Source organism: Watersipora subatra, chromosome 1 (assembly GCF_963576615.1).
Source record: "Watersipora subatra chromosome 1, tzWatSuba1.1, whole genome shotgun sequence".
Lineage (NCBI taxonomy): Eukaryota > Metazoa > Bryozoa > Gymnolaemata > Cheilostomatida > Watersiporidae > Watersipora > Watersipora subatra.
The window spans coordinates 54,024,980-54,039,824 of record NC_088708.1 but is presented as its reverse complement, the minus strand read 5'-3'; the positions used below and the strand labels follow the sequence as shown (position 1 = coordinate 54,039,824).

Below are 14,845 nucleotides of genomic sequence, written 5' to 3'. Positions count from 1 at the left end.
CACCAGATGCTCCTGCAACGTAAATAATCCGTTCCAGGAATGGGGATCTTTACAAAGTTCCTGCATGGTGAGTTTGGAAAAATCTTGTTCCTGGAAAGCTCATGTAGCAAGATCTTTCCAAACTCACCCCTTTGGCCATACAAAAAAGAAAAACTAGACTTAACTTTTGAATTTGTTTGCTGTAGTATTATTTGTTTGCATCGACAAATTTTCTCCCTTTTTTGATCAATTTCACTAAGTTTACAATAAATTGATGGTGAGCGCATATCTTCGGCATCCATTCACAACAATCTGTCTATTTTTTAGACAGCAAAGTCTATTCTGCAAAGTAAAACTAATAACAAATATTTTATACTCGTACAATAAAGCAAAACAAAAAAATATTTTTATTATAAAAAATCTGTGTCTACTTGTTCATTGTCTATTTGCCTCCAGGGTCAAGGTTAGAATAAAGGATAATTTCCAACCTGAGTTTAAGATAATAAGAGTTTAGACAATGACGTCATAGCTGGTTAACTGTGGAGGGGGAAATTCCACGCCTCCAATTGATAACATATTACTGAGACACTAACTTTCACCTTCCAAAAATGCACTTCAAAGAGTAGCTAGGGTTACTTAACCACAACAATTGTACTTCTCCATTCTTTACTTTGTTGGTGATTTCTATATATTAGAAGTTTTCCTTTCCTAAACCTTTAAAAAAAACTCTAAAATTGTTTATTAAATAATTGGTAAAATTCGTTTTTTGAATAATAATTAATTTTTTAATTATTATTAGAACTTAAACTTCTTTGTTAGTTTTGACTAATATAAAAGTCCTCCAGTCAATATTTATTTTTTTAGCACTGGTTCTAAGCTTCAAAAAATGTAAAAAAAATTCTGCTCAATGCAAGCGTATGCAAATCTTCTGAACGTACGCCGCCACCGGAAGTGAGGCTTTATATAAAACATTGTTTACATGATTGTCTATACTCTTCTATGTTCTACTCAGCTTCCAACTTGTGACATTCAGATTAGTAGACCAACACGCTAGCATCTGTACCAATATATCGCCTTTACGTACATGTATTTATGAACAACTGTGCAGCTACCTACCTGTTCTCCGCTTTGTCAACACATCTGACGATCTATCATGATGAACTAAATGTCATGGAAGTTGTATGCATAATAGCTACAATGCTGTACGTATGTCACTCTTTTCTCTCTCAAGTATGGTGAAATATGTTGCCATTCAAATCGAATTTGAGAATTTGCCCTGACTTGGCACGTTGCATTTTATGGAATTTTTTATGTAGTACGAAGCAAAAACTTTGTATGAATTTTTTACGTTATTTGGAATATATGTTGTAGAAGGTATACGTTATAGGGGCGTCTACTGTATCTGGGAGTTCACTTGGTATAGCAGCTCAGATAACCTTAGGTCCGTGTTAGCCAGCGGCTATTGAATAACTGCATCTGAAACTGTATAAAAAATAGACTGAGGTTTTGTTTCAGGTGGAGCAATGATTACAGTTGCCCCAAGAAACCAGAATGTCAGCAGTGGACAGTCTATGAAGTTCCAGTGTCAAGGAAGAGCTAATCCCAACAATGTTACATATCTCTGGTACAAGGATGGTCGGAATATTGTCAACCGCAGGTTGGTTATATTACTTTATGTGTTCTCACTGTATTCAATGTTGTGGATTACAAAATTAAATCAAGACTGGCGTTGATGCATATGTTTAATAAAGTGAATATTTTACCCATGCTAAAAACTTATTTTATAGCAGAAAATGCTCTCTACTTACCTATTAACTTTCAAGTTTGTTCAAGTGGTTATTTCTTGCATCACTGAGTTCTGTTTTGAGAAATTTAACACAGCTAATTGCTAACCTGACACTAGTCTGTCTCCAGTCTGTGATCAGTCTGTCACTAGCTTATCACCAGTCTGTCACTAGCCTGTCACCAGTCTGTCTCCAGTCTGTCACCAGTCTGTCACTAGCTTATTACCAGTCTGTCACTAGCTTATCACCAGTCTGTCACTAGCTTATTACCAGTCTGTCACTAGCTTGTCATTAGCCTGTCACCAGTCTGCCACCAGCTTATTACCAGCCTGTCACTAGCTTGTCACCAGTCTGTCACTAACCTGTCACTAGTCTGTCACTAGCTTATTACCACTCTGTCACTAGCCTGTCACCAGTCTGTCACTAGCTTATTACCAGTCTGTCACTAGCTTATTACCAGTCTGTCACTAGCTTATCACCAGTCTGTCACTAGCTTGTCTCCAGTCTGTCACCAGCTTGTCATTAGCTTGTCACTAGCCTGTCACCAGTCTGTCACTAGCTTATTACCAGCCTGTCACAGCTTGTCACTAGCCTGTCATTGGCTTGTCACTAGCCTGTCACCAGTCTGCCACCAGCTTATTACCAGCCTGTCACTAACTTGCCGTTAGCCTATTACTAATAATCAAGCATACAGTTATACATTTGCACATTTATATTAAAGATATGCTTCAAAACCTTATCCTCATCCGAAAGGCTTCAAGCAAGTTCACTCTCTCAGTTTTTTTCACGGTGATAGAAATAAAAAGACATTTATTGATAAGGGAAAGTTGATGCATCCCCTCTCTATATTAGTACATATTCATCATAAGTTAATCGATGATCCACAGTTAGAAAACAGACCAGTTTCACCCTCAAAATCAAAATTCAACATTGTAGCCAAGTTTGGGTATATAGTAGGATATATATGGGTTGTTATAGCTATGTTGTGGTCTAAATGTTTTCGTTACGAATCTTCCTAATATCTCTGTATGCAGACTACAGATTAATATTTAGAAGTAGTTCCTTAATGCGGTTGATTCATAGACATACCTAACTTATAATAGTTAATAGAGTTATCTAACTGACAGTATTCCATAGAGTTACCTGACTCACAGTAGTCCATAGAATTAACTAAAAATTAACTTACACAAAACTTTAGTAGATTTTATCAGAAAGTATCAGTATTTTTCTATCATTTGCGATTGTTTTTAGAAGAGAAATACGTGCCAAAATGACGTCACTAGTTGTTATCATTGCTATAGTTGATATCAGATATTGTGTTCAAGTTGCAGCGATATGCGTCTCTATTCTGTCTGTCTGTTTGCAACTGTAGACGTCATGTCATAATCATGCTTTTGTGTGATCTGAGTGTTTCAACGGCAATCAACTTTGGTCGATTTTAATCTTGAAACATTCTGGCAGTCAGATCACCTCAAACATCAAAAACAATCGCAAATGGGAGAAAAATATTGATGCTTTCTGATAAAATCTAGTAAAATTCAGTGTAAGCTGATCTTTAACTCCGCAAGATTTCTTTTACAGAAATACCTAGTTAATTGGAGGTAGTATATAAAGGTACATAATAGCTTTTTTAAGCTGGTCTAGAGAAGTGTGTTACTCCTTTAATCTCACAGCTGGGTTTAATTAATTTATTGATTTTTGGTCAAGAAAAATACGCTACTCAAGAAGGCTCATCTTTAAAGTCTAGACCTGAGCTAATTTTTTATGCGCGTGTCAACAATGAGTTTAAGGCAAATCGGTCTGACATTAAATATTGACCTCTTACAGCAGCAAGTACCAAACAAACTCCGATGGCAGCTTAGATATCAGTTACGTCGGAGAGAATGACTCTGGCATGTATAGATGTGTCGTGTCCAACGGTCTCGGAGCTCCCATGTATGCGGAGGCACGGCTCACAGTTGTGTGTAAGTCAATAGATTAATGAGGAGTTATTTCCTCTACCTTAAGTCAGTCGTGTGTCATCCATCACTAGAGCCAATAATTGAGGTTTAGGCCAAGTAAATGTACGCAGAGAATTTTGAGTTGTTCAACTTTATGTAAATTTTTTACAGTTTGTCGTGTCGTAAATTCACCATCACATAACTTGAAAGAATTTTTGCAAGTCGTAAAATTTGTTTCATAGTTTTTGTATTAGTGGCTTCAGTTCATTCAGTATTCTGATTGGCTGGTTTTAAAAATTGATGTTGGCTTTCTTATTGGTTAAAGCTGTATCTCTATTATAAGCATCTTATCGATATCATAACATTACACCTATAATAGAATACTCCTTTTAGAGCACCAGCGTTTTAAGCATAAACTAACAGAGGAGTACTTATGGAGGAGTACTTGAACTTAGCTTTAAACCATGGTTTTTCTATTAATTCCAGAATTTGCTATCGTTGTTTTGCATGCATTGGAATGTTAGCGTTGAATGTTTACCTAAGGTCCTCACTTATTTTCGTATACATACTATCCGACTCATCTATGAATATTCAAACACCAGTGTGTATGCGTATCACACCCAAGTCAATATTAGCTCAGAGTTATCTTTCCTTTATGAGATAAGCAAATCTTTTAGTAAGCCAAACATTATTCGTCTGTTACTCGTGTCAACTGATCACAGATTTCAAAGCAAAGCTAGCTTTGTTATGAAATTGGATGTGGTGAGAAAAGCTGGTCTCGTTTATATGACTACAAATTTGAGAAAAAGTCAAAATAGTCCGGGCGTTGATTCTACAAGTATGAAATGGTCTTAATCACTTTTTTCGGAAATATGTTTATATATTATTTTTATATATTGTCATAAAACATGGTTGTTAGAGGATGGTTCTACTAAAATTCTGTGAGGAATTACACTTGACCATATTTTTCACTAAACGTCCGACTGTCTGCGGAGAAGTTTCAAACTGCAACTTACGATGGACCAATCATGATAAGGGCTTGTCCTGATTGGCCAGTCTGTCAGATACTTAGTTTCTAACTCTTACTTGAGTTGACAAGTAGTATGGCGTTTGCGACATTTAATGAGTGCCAAATAGCCTTCCTTCCTGCACTTCTGCTATTCAAGCACACACTCTTGGTTTACTTGCATTAGCATTTTCTATCACTATTGGAGCTAAAGCTATTTCCAAGTAAATGCTTTACAAAATTAAAGGTTTGTTTTCATTATTAGCCATTTTCTTTTAGCTGCTAGAAGCCCCTGTGTCTTCTCCACAGTCTAGCTAGGCTAGTTGTCATGCACCTAGTCAAAATATATGACTGTCTTAAAGGTGTAGAAATTTCTATGTTTTTTGTGGAATGTAGAGGTTTAGCTTATGTTTCTTGATCTTGGCTAGAAGAAACATCCAGGTTGTACCAGACTGCTGTATTACTAAACTTAATATGTGTGTTTTTTGTTAAAGTTTGGAGCAAGGGTTTAACATTTCAATTCTTAGCATTTAAATACCAGCAAGTATCTTTAAATATTTGTTTAAACTGGAATTTAACAAATGTGATGGAATTGCATGTTCTTGGAAACACAGGCTAAGAAAGTTTGCCTGTTTGTGTTTATACTTACCAATGGAATTGATTATTACATAAGAAACCGACTCGAGAGATTAAACATATCGAGGAGAAACCAAACAGGAATAAGTAGATTATACATAAGCCAAACAGAAATACAAGTTCTTGGCTCTGATATTAACAATATCTGACGCATGGCATGATCTATGGTTTCTATATGCCTGGCGATGTTTTCTGAGGCGTCTGCTTTGCCTCAAACAAGCTAAATCATTTATAGGCCACTCGGGATGGATAAAGAAAAGTAGTTAGTGCCACCACTTGTTAGTTTTAGAGGCAGTTCTGTCGATAACCATACGGCCATCCTTGTTTATAATAATGATTGGGCGACTGAAATTTCGGTGACAAAGAAACAATAGAAATAATGACACTCTAACAAGCCAAGGCGTATTGATTGATACACAATGCAATTCATCCACATCTTACATGACTTTCTTAGAATATGTTAGTGCTTCGTGTATTGTAAGATTTTCTTGGCCACGGACCTGGTAGTTGGTGTGACAGCAGTAGTTGTGAGGAAAAATCTATTTTGGCAACAAAATTCTCCAGTTGTTTGCTCACTGTACACATTTTCAGTGATCAACAATCTGAAAGGAGCTCACTCACTACGGGTTTATCACTAAAGTGGCGCACTCACTATGGGTCTATCACTAAAGTAGTGGACTCAATACAGTTTGCGCATATACATGTATATATGCTTTTATTGGGCAGTCCACAATCATTTTTATGAAAAAAGTTTAAATATGGTGCTACAAAGAAAATATGAATTAAAAGAAAGATATTGCCATGTGGTGTCATAAACACAAAAACTAAAATTCACACAAGGAAGACTTGAAACTACTAAGTTCAGGTATACATCTTATCTCTTTTGACAAAGGATTAAAAGAATTATCAGTACAATTGTTGAGTGCATATTTAGGTAAATACAAAATAAATTCATTATACCGTGGATGTCTGGTACTAGAGAACTGAAACATATCGGTGATATATGAAGGAGTTACACCATTTTGAATTCAATAGTGTTGCTTAAGTTGCCTTTCTAATAGACATTATCACTAGGTTTATATGAGCCAGTGTTATCTGGATATTAAATCCATGCATCTCATTGATAGAATAAATGATCTATGGGTCTCTTTGAATATTAGCACATTGGACACACAGTTTAATCCTTGTTACATAACCAGAATGATCGCATATTCAGAAGAAGTTTTTAAGGTAGAATTAAAATTATCTGCATATTTTCGTGCAACAAAGTTGATCACAAAAGCGATACATCATTTGATAGAATTGTGTGTGACATTCATGTGACCTTTAGATGAGAATAAAATGTTGGTTGGTTCTAAAAACAACTCCATATTTAGCAAATGCAGGTAATAAATGTAGATAAACTGGCTAGGCAATAACACGCCTGCTTGAATAATCATGCTTAAAAAATGACAGGTATTGGAAATGCAGTTTACCGAATGACTGGCACTATCTGTCTCACTAGTGTAGCAAAACTGAGGACTTTATTCTATAGAATATTGAAACGCAATCTTCATTTTAAAGCAACCTATAAGCCTTGTCTAGCCAAATATGAGGCTTTCAAGCTATGGCCATAGCCATGGTACACTCCCCGATCTCTTTTACCGTGATGTGATGTTCGAGGAAGATTTTGTTTTATTTTTCTTGGACACTATCAAGTGTAACACATTAAATTTATAATACTCTTTTATTGTTGACGTGTTAGTGAAATCAAGGCACGTATTTGTAACTAACATGAAAACAGTTAGTTCCTCGGGTGAATCATTTGTATTGCGTAAGACTGTAATAGGGATAGTAGACTTGGCAAGTTCTATTTGTGACAAACAGATGGATCCACACTTCCTGCCGTTAACACGTGTTCTGGTGTTGATGGCATATAATCAAGACTTGGTCTGTTATTGCTTCTAGAGCGCAGCTACAGAGAATGTTCTCAGGATGTTTAGCGTATGAATGTGTGCATAAAATACCAAACGTCTTTCTTCCCCAAATCCACCAGTGATGACAACGTGTTGTAAGATTTACACAAATAAAAATGAGGAAATAGGCTGGAAGGCAGATCAAGGATAGCTGTCCTCAATCTACAGCATACAAAATCTAATATTTTGTGTTTGGTGATTTCGTTATGTGCGGGTGAGGTAGGTTAGCGGAGGGACAACTCTTATAAACAGCTCTTATGGAATGGCTGGTTCCATGAAGGGCCAAGGGAGAAGTTAGAAGCTGGAACACTCACCAGTCTCTTTTTTCTCTGGTGAGGAGAAAAAATAATGATGTGTTAGGCTCAAAGCGTCGAGATGGAGAGGCCGTGGTGGGAGATAAAAGCGAGAGTGAAGGGAAAGCAATTGAGAAGAAGAACAGGTTGCAGGTCTTGAGGAGAGAGACAGAGGGGGCTGAGCTCTTGTGGATATTTTTCTTATCTTGTTTGCAAAACTTGGATGAGCTCAAGGGGCGACAATCGCAAGCATCATTTGTGTAAAATTTAAAAGCCCTGTGCTAAGATTCCTCCAAAAGATGCTGTCAGACAGGCCCTCCAGTCCTGGGACTCTTGACCTATGACGCCAGTAGACATGCATTGGTGCCAGCAATGGGGAGACTTGATAAGGAGTCTTCTTGTCAATTGTTGCTATGCAGGAGCAAAGCAACATTTACCGGAGGCGATGTAGTTATAACCAGAAAACCACTAGAAGCTGGAAAGGTCAGGGTCACCAAGATGACTGTTTAGCACATATAAATGTGGCCCATATCTCAACTAAGTCAGTGATGGTCTATACTCAGAGCAAGTCAAAGACTCCACAAACTGGTTAAACCTCCAAACATTGACAAGCGCGACTCGACCCAGAAGATAGTACAGAAGCCTCGCAACACTAACTCCAAATTTGTTATATATTATATGAGGGGTTATGTAATTGTGTGACTTTGCGTAAATATATTTTTACTCTAAGAATGAATGAAAGCATGAATATTCATGATCTCCAGGCACATCAATACCTAGTATCATCAGTAGTAGCAAGTAGTTAATTGAACTTTGACCAACGCATTTACTAGACATTAATTAGAGTACTATTTACAAGTCAGTGATGATTGTCATGTTCTACCTGCTACCTGTTGGCATTTGCCATTGCGGTATTTTGATAAATCAATTAGATTCTCAAAGCTCGCTAGAGATATCAACTCACTAACTCTGTTAGCTATAACATAACTTACTAACTCTATTAGCTATAACATCACTTACTAATCCTGTTAGCTATAACATAGTTTACCAATCCTGTTAGCTATAACATAACTTACTAATCCTATTAGCTATAACATAACTTACTAACTCTGTTAGCTATAACATCACTTACTAATCCTGTTAGCTATAACATCACTTACTAATACTATTAGCTATAACATAACTTACTAATCCTGTTAGCTATAACATAACTTACTAATACTATTAGCTATAACATAACTTACTAACTCTGTATGCTATAACATCACTTACTAACTCTGTTAGCTATAACATCACTTACTAATCATGTCAGCTATAACGTCACTTACTAATACTATTAGCTATAACATAACTTACTAATCCTGTTAGCTATAACATAATTTACTAATCCTGTTAGCTATAACATAACTTACTAATCCTGTTAGCTATAACCAATGATATACAGCCCCCATGGGGCTGTATATCATTGGTATTACTGATGTAGTACTGATATTACTGTATATTATTGGTATTATTGATATCAGCCCCCCTATGGGGGGGGGGGCTGTATATCATTGGTATTACAAAACTTACTAATACATGTAATGCATATATAAGCACTAGTACATACTTGAATAACTTGGCTACGTATGGTCATAGGTTTGGAAAGAGAGCAGGAGACGGAACAACTAATGGAGTAGTAGGCATCTTATTGGCGAACATCAATCACATTTAAGGAGTCCTCAATGACTATGAATGACATCTTGTTGAGTTTTTGGAAGCCTTCAGTCTAGTAACATTGAATTCTTAAAAAAACGGCTCACATCTAAAAGCTCCTGACGCTTCTATGAGTTGAAATTCTTACTTCGGTGGGATGAGATGGCTGGTTTCCAGATTCGCATCATTTGGCTTTCCTGTTTGATAAATTTTTATTGTACAGCAGAATAATTTCAGATTTAGCAATTTATGGTCGCATTCTACCAAACACAACATATTATTATGAGTTTTCCTGTTATCTGCTGTTCGACAAGGGTTTACTTTTCCTAAACATCTGAATATGAGAAAACAATGGAGGGAAAACCATGGCACATTGAAGGATGTTTGTGGAGTGCTATCTGTAGTTTGTGGAGTGCTATCTGTAGTTTGTGGAGTGCTATCTGTAGTGTGTGGAGGAATGGACAGACAGTAACAAGCAAACTCACTAAATTGCAGTCACTATTTACTCTTCTACTTATCACATTTTGTTTGACCTTTGACCTGTGGTCAGCCATGGATATACCCCTTCCTGTGGCCAGGCAATGTCAGCTATGTTCATTTGAGGCTAAATGGCTTTATTTGAGTTTATGGAGGTTCATTGTAAGGCTTTTATTGAGTCTGCATTTGACGAGACTTATATATCAAGTTCTTTTCTTAACTGGTACTTTTTAGAAACTTTTACAAACATTAAATTTACATATTAGTTATTTTAACATAATGGTTTTATTTGTTCATCTAGTTAAACCTTTAGTGGATTCAAATCGATGGCAGACCCACGTCTACATTCCAATCGGAAGGACAGGAACGCTGCCATGTCCAGTTAGAGGCGTTCCTCCTGTTACTCATGTTGTCTGGTCTCTTAGAACAGCGCCTCTAGATCTCACTTCTCCCAGGTACAAGTCTTTTAGTTTAATTTACTCACTTCACGTCTTGATTCACTCATAGCCATCTTTACACACAACTGACTGTTAGCTGATAAACCCTTAGTAATGTAAGGAGTGGGCCACTTGATTAGATTGTCTCAAACTAAATGTTTTTGATATAAAAAAATTAACAAAGACGCAAAGTGGAGCAGCTAGTCATCTTATATAAGCTGAAACTAAATTGGGCTGTTCCTTTGAGCTGTTAAATGTGGTAATACATTCAAGAGATGTCAGCTATGCATTTTCGCCATTCCCTGTACTCTGACAGCATCTATAAAATGATGTCTAGGTCAGCTAAAATTAAAAAAACTTTACATTTTATTAACAGTATTTGGTCAAAGTTGACTTTTAATCACCTCTACATACAAATCTTTTGATGAATGAAATTTGAACAAATATCTGTTTCATCATACCAAGGGATTTCCAGCATATGAATCCAACATTTCTTACAATTTTATGAAAAAACTAAAAAGTTGATTGAAATTAACAATAAAATGCAATAATAATAAAATATACAAATTAAGATAGTTTACATTCTTTACGGTATATGTTAGAATGTGTTACGCAGCATAGTTCTATCACTAAATCTCCAAACCTACCCACTGCAATTCTTACACCTGCCCTCAGAATTCGCTAAAATAACAGTGAATACTTTCTTTTACTGATTTTTACTTTATTGCTTCAGTTTTATGTATAAATTAATTTTATATGTTTAGCTTTTTATAAAGTTTTACAAAATATATTTTTTTTATTTTGACATGTGATTACTTGAAACATTTATTGTTGTTTGTTGGATTATAAAACAAATTGAACAACATACAACTATATTCTTATGTAAATACGTACAACATAACTTATAAATACAATACATAATACTAGTACGATACAAACACATACATGTAACATACAATAGTTTTGACATACTAAGCAAATATCAAAATGAAATAACTTCGTATCTCGAAGTTGGATTGCCTTTAAAATCAAATCGATTATTTGAAAATCGATTATTCGCCTTCAAAAACGAATCAGTTATGAGTTTTGCTCAAGTTCAAAGTATACATCCGTGACATACCGTACTGTGTTGTGATTGTGCCACGTACAATAGACTGGAGTTCATTTGCTTTCTGTTGCCATTAATAAGGTACTAAAATCTTGCTGGTTTTAAAAGGTCCTTACTTGACTAGTAGCTCATGTCATAGCCTGAGTTTTATCAAATCAGGATATAAAAAGCAGTCTGACTGTTTGTTCTCTCGTATGAAGACTGTTAACGAACATGGTTCACGATGTTGAAGAAAAAAAGGTTTCGGTAAATTCATAGCAGAAAAGCCTGTTGATAGGATAACCAGCATTCTCTCAGAGTCACCCAGAGGTCCGCCTCTCAGGTCACCCTCAGTCTCAACTCACAGTAATCGGCTGAAGCTACACAACTCATTTTAACTTCAACTCAATCTATTGTAGTTGTCTACCAGTTCCATCATTGTGTGTCTGACTCATTATTGCAATTCAAGTTGTGGTGGATGTAAAAGTCAACATAGTTGTAAAATTCTCAATGACTTGTTATCAGACTTATCTATGAATATTCAAGCACTAATGTGTATGCTTATCACATCCAAGTCAATATTAGCTGAGAGAGAGAATATGCCAATTTTTAGTTAACCAAAAACTCATGAGTTACTCACTGTTACTGTTTGCGTTGGATGGTACTGTACAATGTATTTCTTTCCATTTGTGTATCATGATTGTTAATATGGAACGGGTGTGAAAATTTAGGATGTCTCAGCTTCTAGTATTGAAAGGTCTTATGAAATATGGAAAAAAAGTGTTGGCCTGTCTGGTAGGACTGGCTTTCTCTCGGCAAAATAAATTATTACGCCCTGAATATGTTCTGAAACTATTTTTGTGGTTAAAATGTAGCTTAAAAAAGAGGATGCTTTTTATCATCTAAAATCTAATAGGCCTATGACAGGTGTTGAAAATATAAACATTTAGTTCAGGTAGTCTAAATTTGGCAAGGCATCTCTGCTTATCAATATCAGGTGGTATCACTTTGGTTGCACTCCTCGTAATTTTCTTTAGCCAGTTTTTGCATGTTTGTGAGAGTTCATATGATGAAAAAAGCTTTTTAAGTCTGCATAATAACGAATTTGAGATAAATAAGTTCAGTTGAAATCTAAATAACTTTAGATTTTAAGAACACTTAATCTCACTCCCTCAGTTTGAAGAAACATCATCATAGATAAAAGAAGATATTTTTCTCGATTATAAACGCTTTTACGAAAGCCCTGGATAAGCTGATTAAGAGATGAGTATTTGTCGGCTGACACATCTAGCTTATGCTAGAGGAAGTTAACTGGCTACACTGGAGTTGTCTGACCATTCTAAGGTCATCAGAATATTTTGGAATGCTCCCTACTTCCTGCAATTATTGTAGCCAAATGTTTAAGCTACAATGCAGTTTGGAGAATATTAGAATTGTGATAGGCTATCATTTTTTGAAATCTAGTCATTATATCAGATACAACTCTCCTTTTTGCTGCTTTGTGTAAGATCTGTTTTATTTCTCATTTGCCCCTATTTGTTGTGCCAGGCATATGTTTGCTCATTATAAAATTAGAACGGTTAGCTTCTTGAGGCTTTAAAACAAAATAGAACAGCTAACATATAATGGAATTTAGTTGTTATTACAGTAACCCGTGTTACTGCGCTGTTCAGCTTTCCCGGTTTCAATATCATGCAGGGTAAATTTAAGATAACTAGTTGCAAAAATATTCTTTAAAAGTTAAAGTAAATCTATAAAAATAAAACGAACTAAAATATATAAATCTTTCTCATACTCTCTTATATTTACAAACATGTGATTTTCATACTAATGATTTCATACTAAAAATCTGCAATATATGACTTGCTGTCATCAATGAATTTTTTTTACAGTAATCCCTTCTTTTTCACGGTTGTACCAGCACCCACCCCATAAAAATGCCAGTTTTAAAGTATGAGCCGTAGTTTTAACATCAGAAGACTTGAGCTGCTCTCTAAACTTAAGCATTTATTGTGTGAATTTAAGTACTGCCCTGGCTGTGTGCTAATCTTGCCCACCTTGCTTGACTATTGGCTTCTATTTATTCAGGCTGATGTCATAGACTGTGGTCTGTCAATTAATAATTATTCAACTAATTGTCAACTCTGCACTTGAACAGCCCCAACTTCTAGTCTCCATAATAATAAATACGCTATCATATATTTTGCTAGGGGAATAATTTTGTGTGTTATTTTTGTAAAGAGCAGAAGTTGGCTAGTTTTTGTCTGATGAGTAGCTTAGGCTGTCAAGGCTGGCTTCCAATCTTGAGAATGTAATTAAAGATGGCAGTTTGTTGTTATTATTGTGGTATTCTTCAGGGTTTCAGCGTAAACTATTTTCCGCTTGCGTAACCATGTTGGTCAGTACCAGGTCTGGAATGCTAGCGTTCTATTCGGTCTCTGGGCCATCTGAGGAAGTGGTAGTAGCTACATAAACTTGTGCTAGCCCTTTTTGTGGAACAGTTTATGGTTCACCCGCTGTCAAACTCTTTGTTGATGTGAACCGAACCTAAATTGCTGCGTGTATCGGTAGTTTTGAGAAGTAATATAGGCTAATGTATTGCTGAAAAACCTCCATCACACGCTAGAGTTGATGTTTCCAACCTGTCGGGGGTCCTACCACACAAAGTTGTCGTCAGAATAGTCACTTTTAAAATCACTGTCGTCACTTTTAAAATCACTGTCGTCACTTTTAAAATCACTGTCACCTTTTTCATGATGGTAACCAAAACAACCTCTTTTTTCACATTCGTTATTTTAATACAAATATCCATTCTGGTGGCACTGGGTTGCGTTAAAAACCTGAAACTTGCTCAGTTTGAACTTCTGCTAGCTAAAAGCATGGCTCAACCAGCGACCTTCACAAACTTATTAGTGATGTTTGGGAGCGTTGCTGATTACTCTGCGAAGAGTGACAGCTGTCTTAGGTTTTTAGGGCTACATTTTTTGTACTGAAAATAGACCGAGATTGTCTTTAATAATCACTGTCAGTCACAGACTTGGAAACGGATTTGCTGTCAATGTCGTGGCATTACATTGCTGTTTACTTTAATTATTTGGCAGTCTATAAATGCTGAACCAGTTGCTTCAAACCAAAACTAGTGAAGTTTCGGTTGAACGTATTGATTTATGGACAAATAATAAGTTAGTAAAGGTACGGCTACACGTAACAAATTTTTCGTTGGTTTAAACCGAAATCACGAAATGATTGAAACACACAGAATTATTCTGCGCTGCTAGAATCGTGCTAGCGAGCACGATTCCAGCAGCTTTTGCAATTAGCATAGTCCAAGAGACGTATAATTACACACAATAAAAGTATAAGTGCAATTCAACATAGTACACATGATGCAACTGCCTAGATTGCGTTAGTGTATGTATTTATTGTTTGGACGCTAAAGCTACAAATTGTTTATTTTTAAATTATATTTTCTTTTGAGCAACAAAAGTTTTGTGGTAAAAAATGTTGCCGTCTTTAGCGCAATCAAGTCGGTTGTATCGTATTTACAATGGTGGAT

At 35.9% G+C, this 14,845-nt stretch overlaps 1 protein-coding gene across 2 annotated transcripts in view; it reads left to right on the top strand.

Annotated features, from left to right (window-relative positions):
• Positions 1-14,845, top strand: part of LOC137386048 (protein turtle-like) — an 84,256-nt gene that overhangs the window by 51,634 nt on the left and 17,777 nt on the right. For both annotated transcript variants that reach the window (XM_068072703.1, XM_068072704.1), the window contains 3 exons: positions 1,495-1,636; positions 3,591-3,727; positions 10,067-10,220. In XM_068072703.1, the coding sequence (XP_067928804.1) occupies positions 1,495-1,636; positions 3,591-3,727; positions 10,067-10,220 (433 nt within the window). The remainder of the gene's footprint in view (positions 1-1,494; positions 1,637-3,590; positions 3,728-10,066; positions 10,221-14,845) is intronic.